This window comes from Cryptomeria japonica, chromosome 10, assembly GCF_030272615.1.
Source record: "Cryptomeria japonica chromosome 10, Sugi_1.0, whole genome shotgun sequence".
Lineage (NCBI taxonomy): Eukaryota > Viridiplantae > Streptophyta > Pinopsida > Cupressales > Cupressaceae > Cryptomeria > Cryptomeria japonica.
Window position 1 is genome coordinate 41,954,564 of NC_081414.1, and position 27,770 is coordinate 41,982,333.

The 27,770-nt window shown below is 38.2% G+C and overlaps 1 protein-coding gene across 1 annotated transcript; it reads left to right on the forward strand.

Annotated features, from left to right (window-relative positions):
- The first annotated feature begins 1,709 nt into the window (after positions 1-1,709).
- Positions 1,710-27,453, forward strand: LOC131048825 (uncharacterized). The gene is made up of 3 exons (XM_057982900.1): positions 1,710-1,878; positions 1,985-2,248; positions 26,864-27,453. The coding sequence occupies exons 1-3, from the start codon at positions 1,842-1,844 to the stop codon at positions 27,082-27,084; spliced, it is 522 nt and encodes a 173-aa protein (XP_057838883.1). The 5' UTR covers positions 1,710-1,841; the 3' UTR covers positions 27,085-27,453.
- Positions 27,454-27,770: the final 317 nt, after the last annotated feature.

A 27,770-nucleotide genomic window follows, 5' to 3' on the forward strand; every position in this document is an offset into this window, starting at 1 on the left:
ATTTCTAACTCCTTTGATATACATCATTACAATAGGTGTTGTTCTTTCCTTTATTATTGTTGTAGGAATTTCTCTCATTCCTCCCTCATAAGCTATCACTTTTCCCATCATTACAATATGGGTTTCCATCATTATTTTTCTTTGCATATGGTCTCCTTTCACTACACCGTGTTCTAACTCTATAGAATCTACCTCCACTTTTTTGCCTCTATTCGAATATTTTGTTTTAACTTTTCAAAATTTAGTACAAAACGATAGGCTTCTTCAATTATCGTCATCCTACCAAGCTCAATTCTTCTTAGATTTTTGTTCTAAGATCCTTTTTGTATTGTGATACTTTCTCCTTATTGGTTTCACCATGTCTAGTTCTAATGACCATCTTGTGGAATTATTCATTGTCTTTTCCTATTGTCATAGGTTTTGTAATCTCTTTACTAGTTTTGGTTTATAATCAACATGTATGAACCGATTCTTTGATGTTGTCACCATTTTATCCCATCTCGTGATTCTTCACTTTCCTCTCTTATTTCTATCTAATTGAACTCCTCCATATTTAAATTAAGAGTATAATTAGTGATTTCAACTCTAGTCTCTTAGCCTTTAACTCTTCTTCTTCTATGGTTTCATTATTTGGATCTTGGGTTCTTACTTCTTCATCATTGCTCTCATCCTCATGTCTTAGGTTGAGACCTATTTTTCTATCTTCTTCTACAACATCCAATCGAATCTTCATTGTCCTCATCATGTCCAACATTTCTTCCATTCTTCTCACAACATTGGCCATACTAGGCATTCTTCTTGGTGGTATCTTTCATTGGATCTCATGCAACTACCTTAGTTTGACGATTTGGTGATAAGGTTGCAACTACCTCACTGTCAACATTGCGTTGAAAAACGCTTGCAAGGTCACTTGATGTAGTCATGGATTGAGGGTCCAGAGAAAGGATTGTCCAACTATGTAGTTGATATTTAACACAACAAAAGTAGCATGAAATAGGAAAGTACTTCTCATTGATTGGGTCCATGAAATGGTCAATAGGCCATCGACATGATGGTCGAGTCTATCAGATATGGTCTAGCTCCAAAGTTAGAAGACTTGGGGACACAACCTGATCCATAATTTAGTGAAGCTTGAGAAACAAGAGGTAATAAGAAATGCACTATCGACCATTGAGAAGAACCCACTAGTGGGCATGATTGCAAACATCTTCAATGCGAACATGGTAAAGAAGAAGAAAGTCGTGACATAGGATTTGCAACTTTTCAAGGAAGGTATCGAGAGAAAAATTCTGCAGACATTCAATTACTATATAAATCATTATGGAGATTTGTTCTCCCCTACTCAGATCGAATGCTTATCTAAAATTACAAAAGGTTGGCTCACCATTAGATCCCATAAATTTGAATTATAGAATATTATACTCAAACATTTATGTAAACATTTTTAATCTTTTAATATAAAGAGTGTTACCCCTTGATAGAGATTATCTATTAAAAATAAAATAAAATTATATAATACTATTATCTAATTAAATAACAGATAAAATAATTTACATATTTTAAAATAACTTTTTATATATACATTAAAAAACTCAATCAACCTTTTTAATTATTAAATGCTTACTTTGTACTTATGAGAAACTTAATCAACCTATTTTAATTTTTGACTCCCCTGACTAACTAATACATAAATGATTTTGTTGGGAACAAATCCCCGCTCAAATAATTCGGCTAGTAGAAAGGGTACTGTGTAGTATTGTCCAGCGGTTTCTCTTGACGAATAGGTATAACAGCAATTCTTGCAGAAAAACGGAAAGACCATCTCATTAGGTAGATTTACGATGGCTGCTCCGCATCAGAAAAACACTCTCTATGTTGGTTAGCATATTTCCAAGTTCTCCCTTTTTTTCCCTTCAAGATTATGGGTTTCGTTACAATGGGTTAGTTCCAGTGGCTTAAAGTGTCGATGTAATCGTAATGGCAGGTGGGCTGGAGGAGAATGTGAACGAGGCGATTCTTCATGCGGCGTTTATACCATTTGGAGACATTAAGGATGTGACCACTCCACTGGATCAAGCCACTCAGAAGCACCGCTCGTTCGGCTTTGTGACATTCCTCGACAAGGATGACGCCGCCGCCGCCATGGACAACATGAACAATGCCGAGCTCTATGGCAGAGTTTTGACTGTTAACTATGCCCAACCCATTAGGATCAAGGGAGGTGAACAAGGCTGGGCTTCTCAACCTAGTAAGTTATTTTTCCCTTTTGTTTTTGGTTTCCTACGGAATTTTTGGGGTTTTTCTGTAGCGTGAGCTTTGTTTCCTTATTTCTAAATGGGATAGCCGGTAATACGTTCTCATTGACTACATTGAGAATTGGTCTCTTCCGCTTAGTGTCAAAGATTTGAGGGTATCTATTGTGCAAAATCTGTTATCTCTAATTTAGAATTTATGTAGAATCGAACATTGGCGAGCGTGTTGTAAGTCGGAATTCTCTTCAGGTGAGGTTACACGTTGCCTAAATGAGGTGTACTGTGCGGGTATGCTTGGAACGTGTTTTGTTAATAATGGTCATTGTGATGGCGCTGGATATTCTATAGAAACATGATATAGCTTACAAGTGAAAGTCACAAATTGGAAGCATCCAATTGCATGATAGTGATAAATCGTAGATGGAAATGAAAATAACCAAACAAGAGATGCAAATCATTACACAAGATATCCAAAGCATGTTCTAATCTTTCAATAGAGTAACATAACTTCTCTTTAAATTTTTACTGTACTTCTTGACTTTTTCAACCTACAAAACAATTTATTTTCCTCCTACTTAAAGGTCCAATATAGCCAAAAGTAATACAATAAATCATAAATGGTTTTCAATACCATGGACTAAACCATGAGCCAAGTGGTCTACATGCAAAAGATATCTCATAGGTGTTAGAGAGTTACAAGCATCTTTCTAGAAGCTTCAAGACAAAGATTGTCCACTTTTTACACAGTCCAAGATGATGTATTACACCTCTTACACTATGATAGATATTTCTTACACTACTATAAATAGTGAAGTTCTCTTCCACTTTATGTGAAGTGTTTGAAGGTGCTATCATCGGCCTAATTAAACTTCCCCACTCGATGTCACCTTGTAAAGAATATTCCAAGTGTTTAGAAAATAATATTCAATTATAAAAAATGTTTCTCCTTATGTAGGAAATCTTGGAGTCACAAAAAATAATAAAATGACTAATAAACAAATAAGATTAAAAGACATAGTCATACTATTGTAAGGTTAATATCACTAATCTTAACATATTGGTCGAACACATGCTCAAGATTTTTAAACACATGGGTATAATGCTGCCAAAATATTTGTTCAAGCATAAACTTGCCATATTTGGGCAGGATTTATGGACTCTACTGTAGTGCAGTGGGGTGTATTTGGACTTTTAGCTTAGATAACACACCTACTGTGTGTCCCATTACCATTGCATCACAACTGCACTGTTACAATTCTACTTTCATTTGTGCCCAAAATCTATGTTTTTCCCTAAAATGTAATCTTGGAGATTCATATTTTGTGAAGTTAAACCACAACTTTGCATGCATATAAGATTTTTAAGTCTGCGTTGTAACCATTATACTTGAGTTAGGCTTGAACTACAAATTAGGATGCACTTTAGACTTAGATCAACCCTGAACGTACAAGTGTGTTCCCATTACTGCCTTTAAAAATCATTTGGACACTTGTTTTGAATATTTCTGTTACTTGAAAGACGTTTGGCAGCTGTTCCTAAATATTAAACTCATAAATTTGAATGGTTATGTATTCCATCAACTTGTTTGACGAAATGCCTGCAAATTAAATCAAAAAAATTGTAGCGTGTTAAAGATTTATTGGTAAGCAATTACAGTGGTCACAATCCTTCCAGTCTGCAGGGTAGTTGAATAAATTCATGCGGCATAGTGAGGGGACAAATAGGTATTATTTGAGAAGAAGACCATTTAATCCTCCAAGAAGCCCAGAAGGAGTACCTACTGCATAATTTCCAATTGAGGGACAGGTGGAAGAAGGAATCATGGATGAGAGAAAGATCCTCACGAAGACAATAGCATGCAACAGATTTTGAATGACTTTGCTAGAGGGCAGCAGTAGTTGACTCAATTGTTAGCTCAAATGATGCAAAATCTGAACATGAACATGGGTGATCAGGTAAAAAATGGTAATCGTGGGGAAGGTAGTGACACTAAAAATAATCGAAACAACAACATACCCAACACTAGAGGAGCTAGTGGAATAGTATCAATACCTTTCATGCCCACATATTTGGGATGAGCAACAAATTGGTAATGACGGACATCATAATGATGGGTGAAGGTTTTGTGGATTATTTGCATGAATATCAATTTTTGGCGGATGAGTTTCACGCTACCATGTCATTGGCTGATTTTTCCAGCCCAAGATGAGAAATAGATTTAGGAGAGAAAGATGCCAAAATCAAGAATTGCAAAGTGAAGTGGGAAAATTGTCCATATCCACTTTTGATGGTTTGGGAAAATGCATTGCATGTGCATGGGTGTTAAAACTTGATACCTGCTTTCAATTCAATCCTTTGATTGAAAATGAGATAATAAAGTATGCCACCTTTCATTTGGATGGAAAGGCTCACAAGTGGTGGTATCATGGAATGGTAACCTTGGGACATGATCTCATTAATTCATATGATGATTTTAGCCAGAGCTTGACTATAGATTTGATAAAAGAATCTAGAGCTGCAATTTAGAGAGTTGGCACAATTGAAGTAGAGTGGCTCAGTTGATAGCCATGCATTCAAATTTTAGAGACTTTTAATGATGGTTTTCAATGTATCGAATAGGAGTCCGTTTGTTCTTTTTATTGAAGGATTGATTGAACCACTTTGAGGATGGGTAAAAGCATTTGCTCTACCTCCATTATAAGATGCTATAGAGAGGGCTAGAAACATGTAGTTCTCTGCACCCAAAAACAAATTTTAGCTTAAGTCATTCCCACTGAGGAAGGATAATAATCCTTTCCATAAAGATTGGCCTAAGAAAACAAGCATGATAGATGAAGTAAAAATTGAGTTGCAAAGGAAAAAGATATTTTTTCATGCAAAGAGCCATGGGAGCCAAGACACAAGTGCTTAGGAAGAGGTAAAGTGCACTATATCGAGTGTATTTTAGACAGTGAAGGAGAAAAAGATGAGGAAAGAGGTGAACCCAAGGAACAAGTGAGCAGAGGAACTTTAGGAGCGGCAACCATTGCCACCCTATCAAGTACACCTAGATATCACTCATTCAGAGTTAGAGGAGTTTTACAGGGGCAGCGAGTTACTATTCTGATTGATTATGGGACATCCCGCAACACCTAGATATCACTCATTCAGAGTTAGAGGAGTTTTACAGGGCCAGCGAGTTACTATTCTGATTGATTGTGGGACAACCCACAATTTCTTTGATAGGGGTCTAGTGCTGAAGAGAGGCCTTGAGGTAGAGGATTTTGAGGGATTTGCTATTGAACACACCAAAATACTGAGGGGGGGGGTGTGAATCAGTATTCACTTAAATTTAAACAATTCCATTTGCAAATTAAACATCAAATCAGATTTGCCAAAAAGAAGATCTGAAAGGAAACCATGCACCACAACATTCCACACAAGGACACCAAATTTTTTTATGTGGAAAACCCAATAAGGGAAAAACCACGGTGAGAGTTATCTCACAATATATGAACAAGTATTACAACATTGTTTTAGGGCTGCAACCCAAGGAAGCAACTAATCCCTGAAGAAATGTTTTATGGCAATGCCCAAAGGAAGATCACTTCTCCCTATATACAATATGTCATTACAATGAATGAGAAACATGAACTTGCATCTGTCATATGCGGATGTTGCAGTCCCTTTTTTGCTCACTTACTCCTTTTGGCTGAATTGATACTAAACACAAAATGATTTGATCTTGTATATATATCCTCTGCAACATCGCAAAACCCCAACTAGGTTGGCTCCAAGATAGCTTTTAATCAAAAGCATATAACATTCTACCAGTGGGCCCTAAACACATGCATCATGAAATATAATGAGTTTTGGATTAACCCAAAGCATAACTGGGCCCAAAAACATTATAACACATCCTCCAAAGCAAATATTATTGATTAGGATCAAACTGCAAGTGAAGGAAACAAGACTGTTGATGCAACAACTACTTCACCAAAACTATTAACTGTACACCCTTGTGCCACCAGGGAAAGACCAAGAACACCATGCGGATAAAGATATGTGTATTATAGTCTATGCACAGTATCCCTACAGCTTTCTTCTGAAGCATCTGATCATTATGTGCTGGTGCAAGTAGAGAAACATATTAAACCGATGAAAACAAAGCATCCCGGACTGACTGCAACACGTCAATACTTGGGATACCGCATTGCAGTACACCAAATCATCTGAAACTTGCATGGATTAACCTTTAAGCCTTATTGAACATTTCCTCAAATCTGCAGTCATATCTATCAATCCGGAGGAATGTGGAGCATTCTAGTAAGCTTCTGAGACACTTTACTTTGTTGTAGTGCAATCCGTAGAACAGTCAATCTTAAATTTTACTGTAGATGATGTTATGACATGAAAACCTGGAAATAACCTCCCTGGTAACTAACAATCTTAACTCTAGACCACAAGACCGAATTTTGCAGTGTGGAGGAATGTGGGCCAAATAACAAAGATTCTGTCTTTAGGAGATGTACTGTTTATGCCTTAGGCAGATTTTCTTAAATACAAAAGTATGAACAGAGGCTCAACTGATATTCATCTAACTCCTTGAAACATGCAGAAACCAATCAATTTGATCATTCAAAGCATGAACAATGTGCTACTAACTTGACCATGGTGCAGCTGATACATACCGTACTTCTGGACTGTCTTACTATTATCAAACATACTACTTTGGGCATCTGGACCATTTCTTAACCATGCTGACCCATCCAGACAACATTTATGATATCATCATACAGTATGTATTGGTCTTCGGGACTGCTTCCCAATTATTCTGACTCATCCGGACTGCTTTGCTTGTCCTCAAACATGCTGATCCCATGTCTTCATTTGTGTCAAACCATCTCTCTCAATCATGTTGCTGCCAAACCATTTCTCTATCTCTTCAACTACATCAATCCATCTCTATACAAATATACAAAGAGTTGACATACATTATATTATAGGTTGACATCAATGACAACTTATTGCACATAATGCAACATATACTATCTTGGTTGCAGATGAATTCACCGTGGCTTGCACAGAGAAAATATTTTAGATGAATCTTATGTTGGGTATTCATAGAGTGACTGCTGACTTCTATGTTTTTGGATTGGCGAGATAGATATTGTTTTGGGACTTCAGTGGCTACATTCACTTGGAAAATATTCAAAAAAACGTTCAAACAATAGAATCGAAATTCAAAGTGGATGGAAAGGAGGTTGTTTTTCAGGTCATGTCTAATGGAGCACTAAAAGTAGTCACAACAAAGAAGATGGAGGCCATTTTCAGACATGGTGAGGTTGCACAAGCAACATGATGTTTTGTTTCGACCAAGATTTCTACCAATGGTGAAAAACATTATCATGTTGATATACAGTCACTATTGGATAAGCATAGTTTAGTATTTGGTGATATTCTTTTTGATAGGCCGCCTGATAGAGGTTTCAAGCATGTTATTGAGCTCAAGGAGGATGCCAAACCCATATAGCCATTCTTTATTGCCATCCAAAAAGACATATGGAAGAGATTGAAAAGGCAATCAAAGAGCTTCTTGATATGGGGCATGTCATGTCTAGTTTCCAATCCATTTGCTTCTTCAGTGGTGCTGGGTATAAAGAAGGATGGAACCATGTGTATGTGCATTGACTACAGATCTCTGAACAAGAAAACAATCAAGAACAGGTACTCCATTCCGAAGATTGATGAGCTACATGGGGGCAGTCTACTTCTCGAAGATTGATCTTTGTTTGGGGTATCATCATATCAAGGTTAGACAAGAGGGTCCTCAAAACAACATTCAGATGCCACTGATCATTATGAATTCTCGGTCATCCCATTGGGGTTGACCAATGCACTTGCTATTTTTCAGTCATGCATGAATCATGCATTCAACAAGCAATTGCGTAAGTTTGTACTTGTTTTCTTTGACGATGTTCTGTTTATAGTGTGACCAATGGGTATTGCCAAAATGTAGGGTGTAGACCATTGCCAAGGTTTTGTACTCAGTTGTGTGGTTGCATTCTGCTTTTTGCTTGCAAAATATATTGGATGGTCCAAGTTCCCTTCAACCAGTTGTGCTAGAGCAGCTCCAATGGCGGTAACAAAAGTATCTAAATGTACATGGAAATACACACTTCAGTTAGGGAGTTGTATTGTTTGTGTGGTTGCAAGCTTCTTTTAAAATGTATCAAAAGCTTATTGATGTGGTGTTGTCCAGATGTATGATAACCTCTACAAAAATTGTATAATTAACTGCACTTGTTTTATTAAACAATACACCTGTTGATGTGTTTTTTATGCACATAACGATACAGAATAAATTACCAAAGTAATTTACCCTCTCTTGAACAAAATCACCTCATATGCTAAGAATGAGATCAACTAAAATGATTCCAAGGTTTCTACATGTTAGGTCTTGACGAGTGGGTAAGTTCAGTGGTTGATGTGAATTGCTGTGTTTCACTTGGGGACTTACGCAAATGTTTGGATTATCATGAATGATGCGGAATAGGTGTGTTGACAACTTAAGATTTATCAATATGGCTCTGGATTTACTTCTTACTAAAAAAGGGGAAAAAAGAATAGGGTTCAGGAAATCTATTTAATCCTAGGAATGTAGGAAATGATGAATGGACTTAGTGGAATCAAACCAGGCAAGGTCTCACAATCAGGTATTGACACAAGCTTAGTGCAATCATCTAAGGTATACTTAATGATTTTCAGACTATTACCATCAAACGTAGACACCATCCAAGTTGATGCTTGTCAACGAACGCATAACAGTTGAAGTTATGCTTACTCAAACTCCAGTTGACCACACAAGGCACACTTACCAGCGGCAAGAGGCTAGTGGTATGGACTAAGGATTTCACACAAATAAATTCAACAAATCTTCCACTCAATCTAACGTACATGAAAATAAATTCTAATCTAAATTCTAATCTAACTTGGAGGAATTGAGAACCATGAATGCAAATACAACACTTGAAGAACAAAATCACCAACAATTGAACAATGATTCGGATTCAAATAGCTGTAGCATATACCAACGATTCTACAAAAACTCTCCCCTACAAATGAGAGACAAAGGGGCATATATAGAGTCTCTTACAAAATGGATGGCCCAAATTGATCTAAGATCAGCGGTCGAGATGATGCCAACAAAACCCTAGAATTGCCCTAATTAGGGTTACATCAAAAATGGCGCCACCAACATATGGCCCAATGAAAAGATACCTAGTCATCCTATAGGGAATCTTCTAGAAGATTCCTTCCTGCATCTCTCTCTCTCTCCTAGCATACTCCAAGAATCTAGCCAATACTGAATCTAACTCCTCCATGGAAATGCTAGGCAAGGTATCCTGCTGTAAATCAATCACATCCAATGAATCCGAGCAAGCATTCAAAGTGTTCTCCCATTCAGGCATGAGCTTCTGCGAATTATGAACATGAATCAACAAAGAGACCAAGTCATCAATCTGACTCTTCTTCAAAGAGTCCAACTGACAAAAATACATAAATTTTATTTTGTCTCTTAATTCGGCTAAGTGTAAACCACTAGCATCACTAACATCAACACCCAATAATTCTTCAATCGAGGCAAGGATCTTCATCTGAATGTCTTGAATTAATCCTTCCATCTCCATACAACTCGATTGGGCGTTCTCATAAGCTGATTTCTTCAAGGCTAATGCACAATACCAGCCATGGAAATTATATATGTCTCCATCGTGCACAATGTTCTCGCTGACCAAGGTGGAATTAGGAACCTTCTTCAATGCCAAGAGGCGTGGAATAGTCTTTTCTTGGATAGGCCGGAATTCTTCCCAACCTCCCTCCAAATACTGGATTTTGAATACAAGCGTTGTTGTCTTATCATATGCTTGAACAAACTGAGTAAGGAAATCATCTGCCTGCTTCCTTGTGCTTTCAATCCACTTTTCTACCTCTGAGTGTGTACCTCTCGCTACCTCGCAGTGTGAATGTATTCCATGGTCAACTGCAATAGGGGAAATAAGGGTGGGATCTCCACACCTTGTCCCTGCAATATACTCTCTGAGTCTAATATTTTCTTCTTTGTACCTTTCATTCTCCGCAATTGCTGTCTAACTTTGCATTGATTGCTTGGAGGTTGTCACCAATCTCCTGAAATTCCTGCCCTGCGGATGGACGACCAAGGGCGACTGAAGTGATCTGGAAATCCATGGGAGTAGCAGTGTCCGCTGTCACGTCGGCTCTAGGAACAACAATCTGCGCAATCCGCATTCCTGTCTCATCTCTAGCTATGTGCGACAAAATCTCCGCTCTCTTGGGCTCCTTCTTCTTAGCACTCCTAGCTAGGTAGTCATCAATATCATCAATAGGCTGTACCTCTATCATTTGTTTACTTTTTTCCATGCTTCTCCTCAGCCATTCAGGAATAGCGGCCATTTCCATACCATCATCAAGACGTACTTCTCGATCCAGTCCTTTCAATGCCGAGATAACATCCTCATTATCATCAGGATTATCCTTAGTCCAATCATATACTTCATTTCCCAAGCTAACTTCCAAAAGGACAGTAGGGGATTCCGGCTGATCATTATTCTCATCAGGAGGTGCAGATGTCGCTGTGGCATGGAACTCCTGAATATTCTCTGGTAGTATCATTGTGTTGGAACACTGCTGAGTCTCCTTATTTTGTTCTGTTACTTCAATCACTTCGATTGATGAGACACTGGGAGGGGGTGAAGGAATGATAAGTGGAGGAATGACAGTCTTCTGTTTCTTCTTCACATCCTCAATCTTCTTCCCTCTAGCCTTGACTTCTCCAGGCGTGTTCTTCCTTCTCTTGGGAGCTTGACTCTCTTCGTTTGCATGGATCCTGACATCACTGACAGTCCTCTGATCATCCTCGGAAGTAGACTCTTCCGGCTTCATCCTTTCATAAGTGAAGGGAACACCCATGTCAACTAATCTGTTCATCTGCATATCTACCCATGTGCGGGGTAAATTCAAGACCTCTCTCATCAATACATTCAGGTCAATCTCCTCTGACTCTGACCAATTTGGCAATAGGATTGCCTTCTTCATTTCATTCTCATAATGTGGGTGTGTATGATCTCTATCATCTAATACCTGATCAAGAATGAGGAAAAGTCCACACTTCCTCATGAAATCCACTGACATTCTGGACCACATTCTTCTCTTCACTGCTTGTTCGTCCATTAAGTTAGCCCAATAATCCTCTATGTCAACCTTATGAGTGAACTTCTCTCCTCTGATCCTTCCGACCTTCTTGTCTGGATTGAATCTTTCTGTTTTCTTGTAGGTAGCAAATCTGTAGAATGCAATCTCCTCACTTGCAGTGTTGGCAGCTATGGCGGATTGGCAGACCTCTGATGTCTTCCCAACTGAAATAGGGAATGTCATTCCTATCCTGTGCTTCTCTCTCTGGATAACATCAAACTCTAGAAGCTGTCTTACCACTTCCAACAATATCATTCTGTCGATAGGATACCTAGGAAGTCTGTAGGGTTCAAATTGAAACCCATGAATCCTGAGGTATGTGAAAGTGGGAAACTGTATATACCACGATCCATATTTCTCTATTAACTCTGTTGCCTTCTTGGACAATCTTCTGTGGATTCCGCCCTGCAGCATCCGTGTGATGTACATAGTGATTGCATCATTCACTCTCTTGTAGTCTTCAATTCTGTGCATACTCAACTGGGGGTAGCATTCATAACTCTTAAATTGTCCTTGCCCATTTCCGACTTCATCTTTGCATATTAATCCTCTGTATGAAACAAATCGTGCAAGCAGGTACACCAGGTAGGAAGTCATGGCGAATGACTTGGACCGCTCTACATTTCTCAGTTGGAAATCCAGGTTGTCACTTATGATCTTGGACCAATTCAGTAGTGTTCCTCTAAGACAATCCTGTATGAAGTAGAACATCCATCCATGAAATATTGCTCCCTGCAGCATCCCCATCACTCTGTTAAGTAGGAATATCAAATCACTATATTCCTCCTTAAAATCTATGCACATAAGTGTCTTGGGAGCCTTGGAATGATGATTCCTAGGTTCAATCATCCACTCTTTATTAATTAAACTCTTGCATACACCCATCTTCTTTGTGTATCTGTCTGCATAATCTTCCTTGGTCACATCCTTCATGTCTGTACTGCGTGGAATTTCGAACACTTCAGCAATGGCATCCTCAGCAAGGTAGGCGATGACAACACCCTTGGGACTCTTGATCATTTTTGTGAGCGGATCGTAACATCGTGCACATTCTAGGATCAACTCACTGCACTGTATGGATTGTGAAAACCTAGCGGCATGGAAAATGCCACTCTTCATAATATTCGCATATGCTGGAGAAGGAACCTGATCTCTGGATCCGAACATCCGATGCTGCTTCTGGTCGAAGTCTAGGAAATGCATGTTGGTATCAGTGATCTCCTTCCATCTGGATGAAATCTTAAACTCTGGATAAAATCCAGTCTCCAACGTCTTCAGCAACTCTTTCCTTTCCTTGTATTCTGATTTTGACATCACACCTGTACGAAGCTGGAAGTTAGTCCTAGGATAAAAATAAATACTTGTAATAAAATTCCTAACTTTCTAGAGATTTAGCTAGTTTAGAGCATGGAGTCAGGAAAATAATCCATACACTTGGTAAGTTTTAGCAATTACGCTCAAAGTGTGACAACACTAAGGCATGGAAGCCTTCCATAAAATTCATTTAATACCTCCTTACGCCTAGAAAATATGCAAGCAAAGAATGCAAAGGAGTATACTGGATTGATGATGACTTAGGAAAGGTGTGAAAGGTTGTGTTTTCACACAATGAATGTCTGAAGACACCTTCTGCAGTAAAAAATGGAGGTCAAAATTCTGAAGACTACCTGAAAAATCAGACTTTCAAAACATGTTGTAATCTTCAAAATGTGCATAAAATCAATAAAAATCAGTTTTATTGATGAAAACAATCATTTTCTGGAATGTAAGTATGGCTGGTAAAATTTAGTTTTCTGAGGACAAGCTTGAAAATTGAATACTTCAGACTTACTAGCACCTTGCAAAGTGGTTTAAATCCCTGAAAATGATGAAAAATTGCTAAGGAAACAGCCCCAAGCAAATCCGCCAAAATTGGTTAGGTGGCTGGAAATGAAAATTTCCGAGGACAACCGCCTAACAATGGAGTTTCAGACCTGCAACAGCGATAAAATGGTCTAAAAAATGCACAGAAAACTCCATAAAACACCTCCAAATGCTAAATGTTTAAGTTGGAATTGGCTGGGCAATAAAAACTTAAGTCTGAAAATTAATGGCAGCCATTAATGGAGGTCAAAATCTGAAGCAAACCTCAAATCTGAAGCGAATCAGCAGGCTGGAAGTGATGGCAACCACCAAACATGCATGAAAATCATCAAAACATGGCACTAAAACACCTCCCAAGCAAAATTGATATTTTCCCAAGTCTAGCGCCAAAAATGGAATTCTGAAAATTTGATGCCAATGGCAGCCTTGATCTGCAGCAATGGAGGATGGCAACAATTTGGAAAAATCGCCCAAGTTGGGGTTGGATACCCCAAACACAAAAATTTGCCTTCCTTAGCAAAAATCGAAATTTTCAGAATTCTGAAAAATGTTGTTAATGGCAGCAATCTGTAGCAATGAAGGTCTGAACAGCAAGCAAAAATCGCCCAAGTCTCCAAACATGAATTTGCCAACTTTCACCAAAAAATGCCAAATTTGGAAAAAATCGCCAAACTTAGCAAAATCGAAAATCTGAAATTGGTCTTTAATGGTAGCCAAGAGGAATAGATCAGCAATCTGGAAAAAATGGAGGAAAATAAATCTTCAATCCCACACTTCACAAAAATGCCTTGCTAAAAAAATCGCCCAACTTGGAGAAAAATCACTTTCATGGAGACACCTGGCAGAAATAATAATAAAATAATGCTGAATTTCCTCTCATATACTTGCTTTCATCTTTCACTTTCACCACACAAGCAATGTGGGATAAAACACTTGTATGAATACTTGCTTGGTGAAACCCTAACTTGCTTCTAGAAGGTTCAAACATTTAATGATTATTGCAAGTTATTTAATTTGCTTTTAAATTTTAAATAATCATTTAATAATTATTTAAAAGCAATTAAAATGGGGCTTATTTATTAAAATATTGCAATTTAAATCCAAAATAAAGCCTCCAAGGGAAAATCGCTATAGGTTGGGGTTGAAAAATCCCTTCAAAAATCACTCAAGTGTCTAAATTTGCCCCATAGGGGAAATTCGACCCATGTTTGGACAAAAATCCATGCTCAATTTCATCAAAATGCACATAAAAACCCTCCCAGGGGAAATTCGATGTGAGTTTGGACAAAAATCCAGACAAAAATGCACTCATTTTGCAAAAATCACCCCCCAGGGGAAATTTGATATGTGTCTGGACAAAAATCCACACTCAAAACTCACTTAACTTGAAAAAAAACCTCCCTGGTGGAAATTCGACCTTAGTCTGGATGAAAATCCGGACTCAAAACTCTTCATAATGCTCCCAGTGGAAAATCGATCCCTGTCTGGATAAAAATCCGGACAAAAATCCTCACTTAGTTGTCACAAAATCCTGGTGGAAAATCGACCCAGGCATGGAATTATCCTTGCACTCTAGTCCACACTCCCAGGGGAAATTCGATGGCAATCTGGATAAATCCTGACACTTAGCCAAATTTTAGCATTTCTAGGGGAAAATCGCTCTAGTTGTGGATAAACAGTGGGGGAAATTAGTAGCCAGTATAGATTCCAGGGGAAACCCATGTGTAGTATGGATTTTGAGTGGGGGAATGGGTTGGGTAGTCTGGAATGTGAGGGGAAAATCACCTCTAGCATGGATTTTGACCCTTTAACCCTTGGAATATGAATTACCCTTAGGATTTTATCATTTTAACCACTCAAAATCACTCAGCGACTTTGAATTTGACTGGACTTATACTAATTTTCCAAAAATATGAGCGAAACGCTAGGAAAATGTTGGAATAAAGTGCGTAACCAACTTAAATATTATCTTAGGAGCGAGAAAACAACTCCAAAAGGTGTGTGAATATCTTGGCACTTTAAAATCACTTGATGCGCGTGTTTAAAAACACGTTAACGTTCAAATGGTCTAACACTTAGCAAAACTTAGGATCATTAAAAATATCATCTTTTGCAACTTGATTCTAACACTTCAAAAACCCTAGATGGCACTAGGCATGATCAAAACTCCGAGACTCGGGCACGGGAAACGCAAAATTGCCCACTAAGCAGCCCAAACCCTAACCTAACAACGCAGGAAGCTGGCAAAGAGGGGGTCCCCGTTAGCAATGGGGCGATGTGTGAAAAGGTCACAACAACACCACACTGAAATACTATTTTTATTGATGTCATAAAAGTGGGTTACATGGATAAATGACAGCATATTATCATGCTAAACCTGCAAGACATGTGATGATCTGCAAATAGTTCTCCAAAATTGATTCACTGTGTATTGTAGACAGTTGTAACAGATCACCTAACACTTGGCAAAAATGAAGAAAGAGAATATCTTCAGCACAATTGTACACCTTCGATGAGACTGCTGAATGGAGCCAAGGGGTTTTGTCCTCTAGGAGATTCAAGGGATGTCTCCAATTCAGATACAGAACACTAATGCATAAATATAACAGCAAAATGGGAGAATCTTCTAATAGCCAAACACCTCATTTTATAGCACAAAGAAGGGCCAAAATCCCAGTGCTCCCATAAAGTGGTTGCATTCCCAGAATAGCAGATGCTATTCAAGCCTAAATGCCACCATATTTTAGCATCTACATTTTGACAGCATAATTGCTCTCTTTGAAAAGTCACTTTATAACTCCTACAATGTTCTGTTAGAAACTGATGGAAAAAACTAAATAGAAAATGTCATTAAATATGATTTATTTGTTATTGATGATTTTCCATGACCTTAAGACACTCGTTTAGGAGAATTTTTCTCCAGTCCATTGGGAAAAATAAAGGCATAGGCTTATGGGATGTTGTAGGATGAATTAATGGAAAGGGGACATTACAAGATGAATGGTTCTTCCTTATTTAGCAAGTCCTCTAGTAGCACATTGCTCAAAGATGCACACATAGCTCTTAATGAACTTATGGTAATAACTTATATGATCCTGTACACTATTTAGAATGTCCCATTGGAGAATAATGACCACTTTAGTAGGTCCAGGGGCATTCCTTCTTTGCAAATGATGTGCCCCAACAAGTTGTGTAAAGGTGTCACAAAGGTGCACTTTTTAAGGTTGTGCTGAACTAATGACAATGGTAAAACCTGAGGTGTAAGGCATTGATATGGTTGGTTACCATGCCTTATGCCATCCAATCATCAAGGTATACTTGCAAAAACTCATGAATGAAGTCTTTAAAGGTGCTTACTATGATGCATGCAAATATTGTTGGTGCATTTTTGAGACCAATGGCATGACCTTAGGCGAAGTTGCCCCATTCATCTGTGTCTTGGCCTTATCTTTGTCTTGTATCTTCACGTGGTAGTATCTTGAGAAACCTTCCGTGAAGGTGTGAACCTCCCTACCGACAATCCTTTCAAAGATCTCCTTTGTGAAAGGTTTATGGAAGAGATCAATGAAGCAGGCTTCATGAAGGGTGCAAAAGTTAATGTAGATGCTGACGTGTCTTTGCTGGTCTGCGTGGTGAAAAATGTTAACTTGTTCCCCAAGTTGTTGCTGTTGATCAATGAACAAATAACAAACATATACTTTGGTCAGTTATTGAAAAACACTTAAAGGTTTTTGAGAACCCAGTCAATCCTTGGGTTGGGTCATTGAAACTGAATATGCAGCTAGTCACTCTTAAGCTAATCCCAACACAAGATCTCTTAGCAAAATTCCTTTTGCTCATACCAAAGGAATGTGAAACCACCCAAGGTAGTAGAAAAATTGTGGATCCATAAATGTGAAGGATGTTTGGTGACAAAGATCTCCATATGCCACTCATAGGTTGCAATATGAAACTTTTAAAATGTTCTACCAATATAGTAGAGCGACTAATGTGTGTTGTGCATGATGGACTGGCTGAGAAAAGTAGCACAAAAGACAGCCCAAGTTCTGATGGAATATTTTCGAGCTGCCCACCATCGGTTAAAAGTGTGTTGGAGGGGAATAGTAGTGAGGCGAGTGGGTTCCTTAGAGAAGACTTGCTACATGGAGGTGCAATAGTTGATAGGGCTTTTAGCCTCACTAAAGTAGTATGAGGTAAAGTAGGCACACATGCTTTGGTTTGCTTGGGTTAGTGGTGTTGATGTGTTTTTTATGCACATGTGAACACAAAATAAAATACTAAAAAGTATCTTATCCTCTCTTGAACAAAATCTCTCAAATGGTGAAGATTAGCTTAAGGATCACTTGAGAAGACTCCAAGGTTCATGAATGTAGGGTCACTACGTATGGATAAGCTCCGTTGGTTGATGTGATTATGATGTGATTATGCTGGAATCACAAGGGGATTTACGTTTGAGCCTGAATGCTTGATTTGCTGGAACTCGATCATCTGATGTTGCTATATGGTGATGCTGTTTGTCCTAAACTAGCTCGAGTTTGAAAAAATGGCAAAAGGAAAGGGTTGAGAGAGTCTATTCTAAGACCTAGAATGTAAGAAGATAGTTGAATGATTAGCTGGAATCCTACTGGGCAAGGTCTCACCATCAAACTGAACAATTTGACACAAGCTCAATGCAATCTTCTAAGGATGTTTCAAAGATGTTCAAATCATTACCATCAACATTGATCACCACTCAAGTTAATGCATAAGCAATGGACGTATAACGATTCGAAGTTAAGCTCATATCACTCTAGTTGACCACACAAGGCACACTTACAATCATCAAGAGGCTAGTGGTATGGACAAAACAAATTCTAGACAAATTCATTCAACAATTTCTTCCATTTAATCTAATCAACATGAAAATAAATTGAGAAGTAGAACCATGAGGCTTGTTGAAATAACAAATTTCACCATAACTTCAATGAAAAGAGTATCTCATTTACAAGTCATACCAACAATTCTTCCCTCTTCTAATCTACTTCTATTCTATCCTCTATTCTATTCTTACTCACTAATTATTAGCTACTCACTATTCTATTTGATAAACTTATAAGGCACTGGGGGGGGGGGGTGTGAATCAGTGCAAGCAAAAACAACAACACAAATCTGATCACCACTTTTATCAACTTGAAACTTAACAAGCATTCAAGGAAAATAATCACATAAGCTAACACCCAATAAAACATGCACCACATGACACAATATTTTTCACGTGGAAACCCAAATGGGAAAAACCACGGTGGGAATTGGTACCCACAAAATTTGCACTCTTTCGGAATGCGCCCTGTTAAAGCCTAGCTTGGTTAGGAGCTTTACAATAATGCCCGATTAAGAGCAAACCCTGTTAGGAGTCACCCGGTCAAGGGATTTACAACTTAGCCCTGTTAGGAGCTTTACCCTGTTAGGAGTAACCTCGCTAGAGGATTTAAACTCAAATTAATGAGCTACCCGGTTAAGGGATTTACACATTCAGGCCTGTTAGGACCTAGCCGGTTAAGGGATTTAGACTGCTGCAACTGTTAGGAAACAACAAGTAGTTGATCTGCGTATAGCACCTCTGTGCCTGATTAGATCCACTTCAGTTCTGCAACTAACACCTACTAAACATCAATACAGAGCTTCACCTTCCACCGCACAATCAAATCCTCATTCTAGATCCTTCATTTGATACACCATCACACAATATTCATCCTTTTATAAACAGCTCTGCTAAGTCGGCAAACAACCTTGGAACAATTTCCTAGGTTCAATGTATTTGGTCAATCTTGCTCAACACGCTTTACTTATGTCAGCCACAAACAAAAATAAAGCATTAAGTCCACTGGTTTACTGATCTAAGTGTCTTTGCTCTACCGGTTAACTATTCTTCTTGATTGACTGCTCAGTACATCATAACTTGCTCATACCATCGAATCTGCTGATGCGGTTCCAGTCATAGACTCCTACCAATGTCATGAACATGCATACCAAACCGCAATATCTAACTCTTCACCGATCTTCCGTACTGGTCGCTTGATCATAGCACTGTCTCTGTTTACCAATTTGCTGTCCTGTTTACTGGTTCACTATTTAATTGACTCCACTACCGGTTGGACTAAATGACTCAGATATGGTTGCCATCAATGACAACACAAAACAAGTCATCAATCAACCTATTACATCATAACATCATCATGAAGCCAACACAATTCACTATTAACCATTGACTATTAACCTTTACAAATGAAGAGCTTGAGCTTTATATAGAGAGCTTATTTACAATGAATGGCCAGGATTGTTTCTCCATCAATGGCCAAGATTTTACAATGAAAACCCTAATTAGGGTTTGTTACAACAAACTCAATTTGGCCAATGAAATAATTGCAACACTTTAGCATAACCAATAGATAATAAGGGTAGGTGCCTCGGAGTTTGTGCCTTCATATATGAGCTTGATTCATTGAACTTGGACGTGCTGATATGGACCCCTTGGATTGGTGGAGTAGTGATTGGAATGACAACTAGGATGCCACCTTTAACTTGCACTTCGTAGACTTGATAGATCATCATGAAGGAATATTTCTTGATACTCAACATTATCTAGCTTTTGCGATGATGATGATCTTCTGACGATTAACTGTTCTACTCTTGAGGTTTTCAATGATGGAAGTGCAAGGTATAGATCTTGGTTTTGAAGTATTAATGTACCTTAGAATGAACTCTTGATGTCACCACTACCTTTCTCCTTTGGCATTCCTTCTCTATGACTCCTTGGTGTTGTGAAAGTTGGTGTTGTGGTTCATGTCTTTGTCTAAGTGAGTGCTTCTTGTATAATCACCTTCTTGTGTCTGTCTTATGAAGTTCCCTTGAGTGTATCTTCCTTGTATTTCAACCTTGATGTTGAAATTTGATCCTGGAGTGGCTTGTTTCAATCCTCCTTCAATATGATCTCCTTGATTTCTTTCTTCATCTCCTACAAAACAAATAAGCAAGCATCAAATACATATAATATCCCTTATATGATAACCTCCTAGTTCGATGTAATTATGTGATTTCATGTGATTTGTAGGTTTAACAAGAGTATCTATAGAAGGGGTCACTCCTTGGTTGAAGCAAATTTGTTGTCTTCTAGGTGTATTCGCTTCTTCTTTTGTGACTTTTTCTGTCACCAATGATTGGAGTTGCTGCCTGTTTGGTAAATTCTTCTTGCTAATGATTGGATTCTTCTTCTCCAATATACTTCACTGTCTTGAACTTAGAATTTACTAATTGCTGATGACTAAAATTCGCTGTTCTGCTCTTGATTCTGCTAATCAGGGATGTTTTAATTTGAAGTGATGTTGAAATGAGGATTCAGAACTTACCTCTATAGGCGCCTAAGGTGAATGGATGTGTCTTTTACCCTAAGGCCGACTTTGTCATGAATTAAATTAGATCAAAACTTACCTTGGCCGACTTACCTCTAGATTGATTTTGAATTTGTTTTAGGCGCTAAGGTTATGCATTAGTTAATTTTGAAAACATCATATGAACTTCGCTCCATTGTGTCAACTCATGAAGTGCACTTCGCTCTATGTCCTTGCTAGGGACATGACCTATACCATAAATTCGCTCATTGTCCTTCTCAAGGACAGGACCTATATGAAGCTCGCTCATCGTCCTTGGCAGGGACAAGACCTATATCACAATTCGCTCTCTGACCGTCCCAAGGACAGAACCTATATCATGAATTCGCTCACTGTCCTTCCCAAGGATAGGACCTATAATAAAGTTCGCTCACTGTCCTTTGAGAGGACAAGACTCCTAAGATGAAATTCACCCTTTGTCCTTGCTAAGGACATGACCTAAATCAAAATTCGTTTGCTTACCTTTGTAAGGCATGCTCTCATTAATTTGCTTCATGCTATTTGGGCGATCAAGGTTAAAACAAGCAGTTCGCTCCATGTCGTTTCCAAGGACAGGCCCCATAATGATCAAATTCGCTCTATGACCGGCCTAAGGACAAGACTTTCAATGTAGTTCGCTCTATGTCCTTGGTGAGGACAGGACCTATATTGTACATTTCGCTCTAAAACCCTTCTAAGGACAAGCCTCAAAAGTGAATTCGCCCTATGACCTTGGTAAGGACAAGCTTCAAAACATAATTCACTCTATGTCCTTGATGAGGACAGGCCCTAAAACAGATCGCTCCAAGACACACCCTAAGGACAAGGTCTAAAAGATGCATTTGTTCCAAGTTGATGCAAGATTTATGATTAAGTGAACAAGCTCGCCCCATTCTTTTGATGAGGATTTTGCTCTACGACCTTAGTAAGGACAAGACTTGTAGTGTAATTCGCTCACCGTTCTTTCCAAGGACAAGGTCAAGATGTGTAAAATTCGCTCTATGACCCCCCTAAGGACAAGACCTAAATGACAAGATTTGGCGATTCACCACAAGGACATGAAACTCACCACTCCCTCTTCACTTCATCTTAAGTTTGAGCCTTAAGTTTTTCAATCTCTCCATGTGAAAGCATCATCAATTCGGCCCCCTAAGAACACCTATATTGGAAATTCGCTGTGTGACCTTCGGAAGGACGGGACCTATATCACAAATTCGCTCCAGGGTCTAAGCAAGGTATGGATCAATGCATTTAGGCGAATTTCAGTCCAATGACACCTTTTAATGAAAGCTTGATCCTCAAATTGAGGCAATGTAGGTGACCTCATGATTGACTCTTGACTTGACTCTTTCACCTAGCTTAGCATGACTTGTTTAATTTGTTCAATCCTCAAGTTTTTCACCCATAAATCATTCTTGCAACTTACTTGATGACTTACTTCACTCCACTCAGGAGACCAACCTGACATGATGATCGTCTAGATACTTGAGAAACTCTATCCCTTCAATGCAAAGACTAATAGCAAAGACTCTTAACACAACCGAGAAAGCAAAAGTGGGGGGTCCCCATTTGCAATGGGGCGATGTGTGAATACCTCACAACAGGTGGTAGCATGCTTTTTCTTTGATATTCACATGGTTTTGGCTGTGTGAGTTGGGAGTTGAAGGGTGACTTTTGGGTTCAAGGGTGTGTTTACACATGATTTCCTAGGGATCTCATAATCACCCGCTAACTATGTTCCATGTATACATCAGAATTAGGTTCTAGTGCAGTATCTTATTGAAGAATGCCTTTAAAACTAGGTCAAATTGGGTTGATTCAAATTGTGCTTTTTGTGATGTGGGAGATGTCTTCAAGGCCGTAATCTTCAATGTGGGCCATTGCCACATACAAGGAATTGTGAATTTTGTTGTTGAATGATCACATGTTGCTCCTTATTTTTGAGGCTCATCATGTGGTATGAGAATCTCACGTCAACTTTTGTTTGAAAGCAAAATGGTTTGCCCAATAGCGTAGGATTCCTGGTCATATCTGCCATTTCAATTACTTTAAAGTCAACTTGGAAGATGACCTCATTCTTGTTGATGTGCACATCTTGCATTAGTTCGAATGGCCTTTCCTTGGTGTTGTTGGTCATGTATAAGACATGATGGGCATAATGCATGTTGATCCATGGCATCCCATGCAACTTTGGTAAGCACATTAATCTTTGTACTTGTGTCAACCAATACATTGTGCAACTCAAATTCATTCCATTCCAAAGGTAATAGAAGCTCCATATTGTACTTGGGTTTGAGGATGCACATTGTTTTTGCACATTTTGTTTCTTGTGCACATATTGGCATGGGGCTAATGAAAATCATCCTATGTCACCAAATTTTCCAACAGAATTTCAAATTTGGAAAGACCACCTCCATGACAGTAATTCAAAATAGCATAATCCATGTTCAGCATGTCACGTTCTACTTGTTCCTTAAAAACCTCATGTTGAGTTATATGAAGCATATCCACAACATATTGGTAAAGCTAGTGATATTTGTCTAGCCTCAAGGGTTTGATGCTGTCCATGGCTTAACCAGTCTTTTCCTTTGGGGAAGTCAGTTGTATTGTACGTGAAAATGTACATGTGTCTTGCCGGTGTGAATTCTTCTTATCTTTCTCTCACATGCCACCTTGGGTCAATACTTGCATAGGTTTCTCTGAAGAAATAATGTAGTAGTCCTTGAAAATCGTCTAATTAGGCTTTTTCCATGATTCCAGGTGTGTTGCACTCCTCCATTTTGTGTTCTATATGAGAAATCTTGAGAGGGCAATTTGATGCACTTGTGAGAAGTATGGCTAGTTCCATGCAGCTATAGCTAGTGACTTGTCGAGCATGAACACTGACTCATCCTCCATTTCATCCTCCCCCATACTCAGGTAGTCGAAAGCCTTGACCTTGATATTATGGTGTAGTGTGTTGTTCAGGTTGAGATTGGGTGCTAGTAGTCATGACTTGCTACAATTTTCATCCAATGTTTGTACAATTTTGTAGGAATTAGTGTCATGTGTGGCACTTTGACAGACATCACACTAATTATTTACAGAGGCACCCTTCAAGTTTTGGAGAAATGTGCATGTTGATATTCATGAGAATCATGGCAAATGGCATAGTGAGGGATATGTGGTGTTGAAGGAAACAAGGTGATGCCTATGTCCTAAGCTTTCACCGTCATGCAATTGGTCACCATGCAACCTTCACTTTGAAACCCAATGCATTAGAGGGCTCTTTCAATTTTGTTTGTCTTCCAAGTTGTTCCATATGTACAACCATTTGTATATTCTTCTCTAACAACTGTGTTGTTGGACCATAAGATTGTGGTTTGCCCAACACTTTAAGCCATAGAGCATCTTAATAGCTGCTTTGTGAGTAGGCAATATACACTGCACTAGCTCCCTTTGAATATGTGTGGTCTTGCTGCCTATGAGCCATTCTTTTTGTAATCACATCATCAATTTTCTGCGGGGTATTGGAGATGAGCACCTTGAACTGTTGACATATCTGTGTATTGACTCGTTGACATGTTTGCTTGATGTTCTCAAGGGTGTTGATGTTGCAATGTGACATCTCTGGGTCGGCAAGGAATTTGGACCTCAGGTCCCCCAGATTAGTTTTCATTCCATCAGATTTGTAGCATGAGTACCAATCCTATGCATGGCCATTGAATGTGGCTGCAAACAACTGTATCTAGTGGACTTTGTTGGTCACATCTTTGGCATGCCATGCAATTGTGCACACCTCCCAATCTCTTGCCACATCATCTCTAGGGAATTGATTGACAGATGTAACTGTAGGCTCAAATTATTTAAGATCATGCAATACTAATCTTAACAAAGGACATGCAATAGACAAATTGGGAGAACTTTTGTGCTTTCATTCATTCATTCTTACAAAGATTACAATAGTGGGGTTTTACAGGTATCTCGTCCCAACGTAAATGACTCAAGTCTGCATGTGCATGTCTTAGTTACTGAGTCTTAGAAGAGTGAAGTGTGCACATGCACCAGCTCACTAGATTACAACTGTGTGTGCACACTTAGCTGACTGACAAATGACTGTGCTATTATGCTATGCTCTAGTTAGCTGCATACAATGGCACAGTGGATTAAAAGCCCACATGTTGGCAACCTATGTCACAAGGTTTGAGTTCGAGTTTGTGTTCAGCAACAATAAAATTCAGATGAAGTTTGGCAAGGGAAAAATTTCAAAAAAATATTTGTTATTAAGTTTGCCTTACGTAAATTTAATAATATTAAAATATAAAAATGTCTAAATTTTTAATTTAAATATTATAATTACTAAATATATTCAATTTAATATATTATTAATAAATCATCAAAAAAAAATATTTAAAAATAATAGTAAATAATGAACACTAATTACAATTTAATAAGGTCAATTATTAATTTCAAGTCGTCATAGAAAATTATATTGTATAACAATTTTAATTATGGTCATACAATAGTCAAAGGACTTTATTATTAATAATAGCAAATTATTTAAACACTATATATATATATAGCAAATTATTTAAACACTATATATATATATATATATATATATAAATGTCTGGTAAACTTTTTAGCGTGACCGGCGACGCTGGCATGACACGCCCTCCGGCTCCACATGAAACGCTTTTGACCCGAAGCTATGAACCGGTGAGGCCACAATCGGGGGACCTCATCCCCACACTTCACTTGTTCAAACCCGCGAGCACAACGGCCCAGCGAAGACACAAGTCCTGTGAGCACAATGGCCCAGCAGGGGTTTGAACCTTGGTGGCCGCTTTACCAACGAAGTGTTTTAACCGCGACACTACATGTCCGAAGACAAACACTAAATATATTCAATTTAATATATTGATAACTAATAATCTAACTTAAATATTTTCAGATATTAAATTTTAATATTCCGAACATTAAAACAATGTTGATTCATTTTTTATATGTTAAATTTAATTTTTAAAGAACGAAAACAAAAATAAAGATTAATGAATAAACCATAAACAAACCATAAACAAATGAAAAATAAAATGAAATCTTCTTGTAGTGTGCCCTGTAACTCGCAGATTTCAAGTGAGTTCCCCAACCTGTCATGAATGGATACAGGGTTGGTGAATAGAAAAACTCATTGATGCTGGCAGCTAATTTGTCAATGAAGCCTGCATTTTTTATCTGAAAAATCTGGTTAAAAATGTGTTTTTGAATTACATTTTTGATTAAAAAAACTGTTAACCATTTTACCGTATGTATTTTAGGACGAACTGAGACAAGTTTTTTGGGTTTTTAAAAATTTGCTGGACTTCAAATTTCATGGATCAAATTCACCGAAATCTGTGACATACTGGCAACAATTCTTAATCAGTTTTCTGACTATAATCATAATTAATTGCAGTATTTTGCAATGTTTATGACTTTATTGTAAAATGTACAAAAAAAGTGAGACTCTACATAGACCAAAAAAACCCTGCTTTTCTGTATTGGTCTAGTCTAGTATAAATAGACAGAGGTTCATTTGGTGAGGGCATCGAAATGGTCAAGAAACGGGAACCAGTTAGTTCATCTTCATCTGTACTGGTTAAAGCCTTGAAACTAGTTGTTCAAAGTGGAGAGTGAAGCTTATATGGCAATGTAGCATATCTCATTTATAGCTGGGAGATAGGTTCAAGCTAATATTTCTGTTTTGTCATGACTTACAAATGAAATAAGGTTTGAAGCCAAGCCAATGTTGGTATTCAATCAGTTCTCCATATCAAAATTCATGTTTGGTGCTTTTCTTGCCGAAGATTTTCAGCCAATTTTGGCATCTATATTTTTGGAAAATGTTTCAATCTGTTTGCCATCAAATTTGACCCTCCCCTAACCTATTTGCAGTCACTGTGTTTGGGCTAGTTTGATTATGTTTGGGATGGACCAGGTGGTTTTAATGTCACTTATTTTGACTTTTTTGCATGAGACAAAATTTAAACATCTTAGGTTAGTGTCTTCAACTTGGGCTCAAATGATCTTAGGGTGGTGAAGCTCACCATGTGATTGGATTGTGTTTTGCAGTTTGGGCTGATGCAGACACGTGGTTTGAGAGACAACAGCAGGAAGAGGAAATGCAACGGCTACAGGTTGAACAACAGGCCATTGCTCGTAAAGCTGGGGAAGAAGAGAGGAAAAAGTTAACCGAAGAACGTGAAGGAGAAGTTGAAGAACCAGAAGAAAATAATGATCCAATGGCAAAGGCAGAATCTGAAGCTCTTGCAAACCCTGATGCCTCAAGATAGAGCAGCAAGTTAACTTTGAACTTGAAGTTATTTACTTGTGCAAAGGCCATGTCAGCCAGGTACCAGGAGCTGTAATTTATTTTGAATTACTACATGCAGGATGACTCTTAAGAGCTTGATATGAGTAGGGCCTTTTCTTTGTAACTGATCCAATGGGCATATGTTGAGAGCATGCCAAGATTTGTAATATCTGTACAGAGGCACTAGCTGCCAGCATCTCAAGATTTCAGATGTTTTCTTCCATATTTTCCACTTCCTAACTGTGTTTTTGTTGGGCACAAAAATTATCTTACAGTGATATTTAAACTAAGGGGTCTGAGCTCTCTCAAAACCCATTTTTATCTATATCGAAATCATAAAGCATTTTATGAGTCTGGTTGAATGAAAATATCGTTTATGACCAAGGTTGTTTAAGATAGTATTTTTGTTGCCTTCAGAATGTGCATGAATTCTTTTGAAGGGGCCTGTGATGAAAGGCAAGTTGAAACTACTGGTCTGTTACCGTCCTTGTATGTCACATTAAAGGATCTCGAGGGTTGAGATGTAATCAGCTGCATATTTTATTTAATAATGAAAATTCTGTAGGCTATTTAAATATATGATTTTGGTACAAATCATAGGAAGTATGACTTTGATACAACTCGTAGGAAGTCTAGGATTCATAATTTTGACAATCTTCTTTCCTG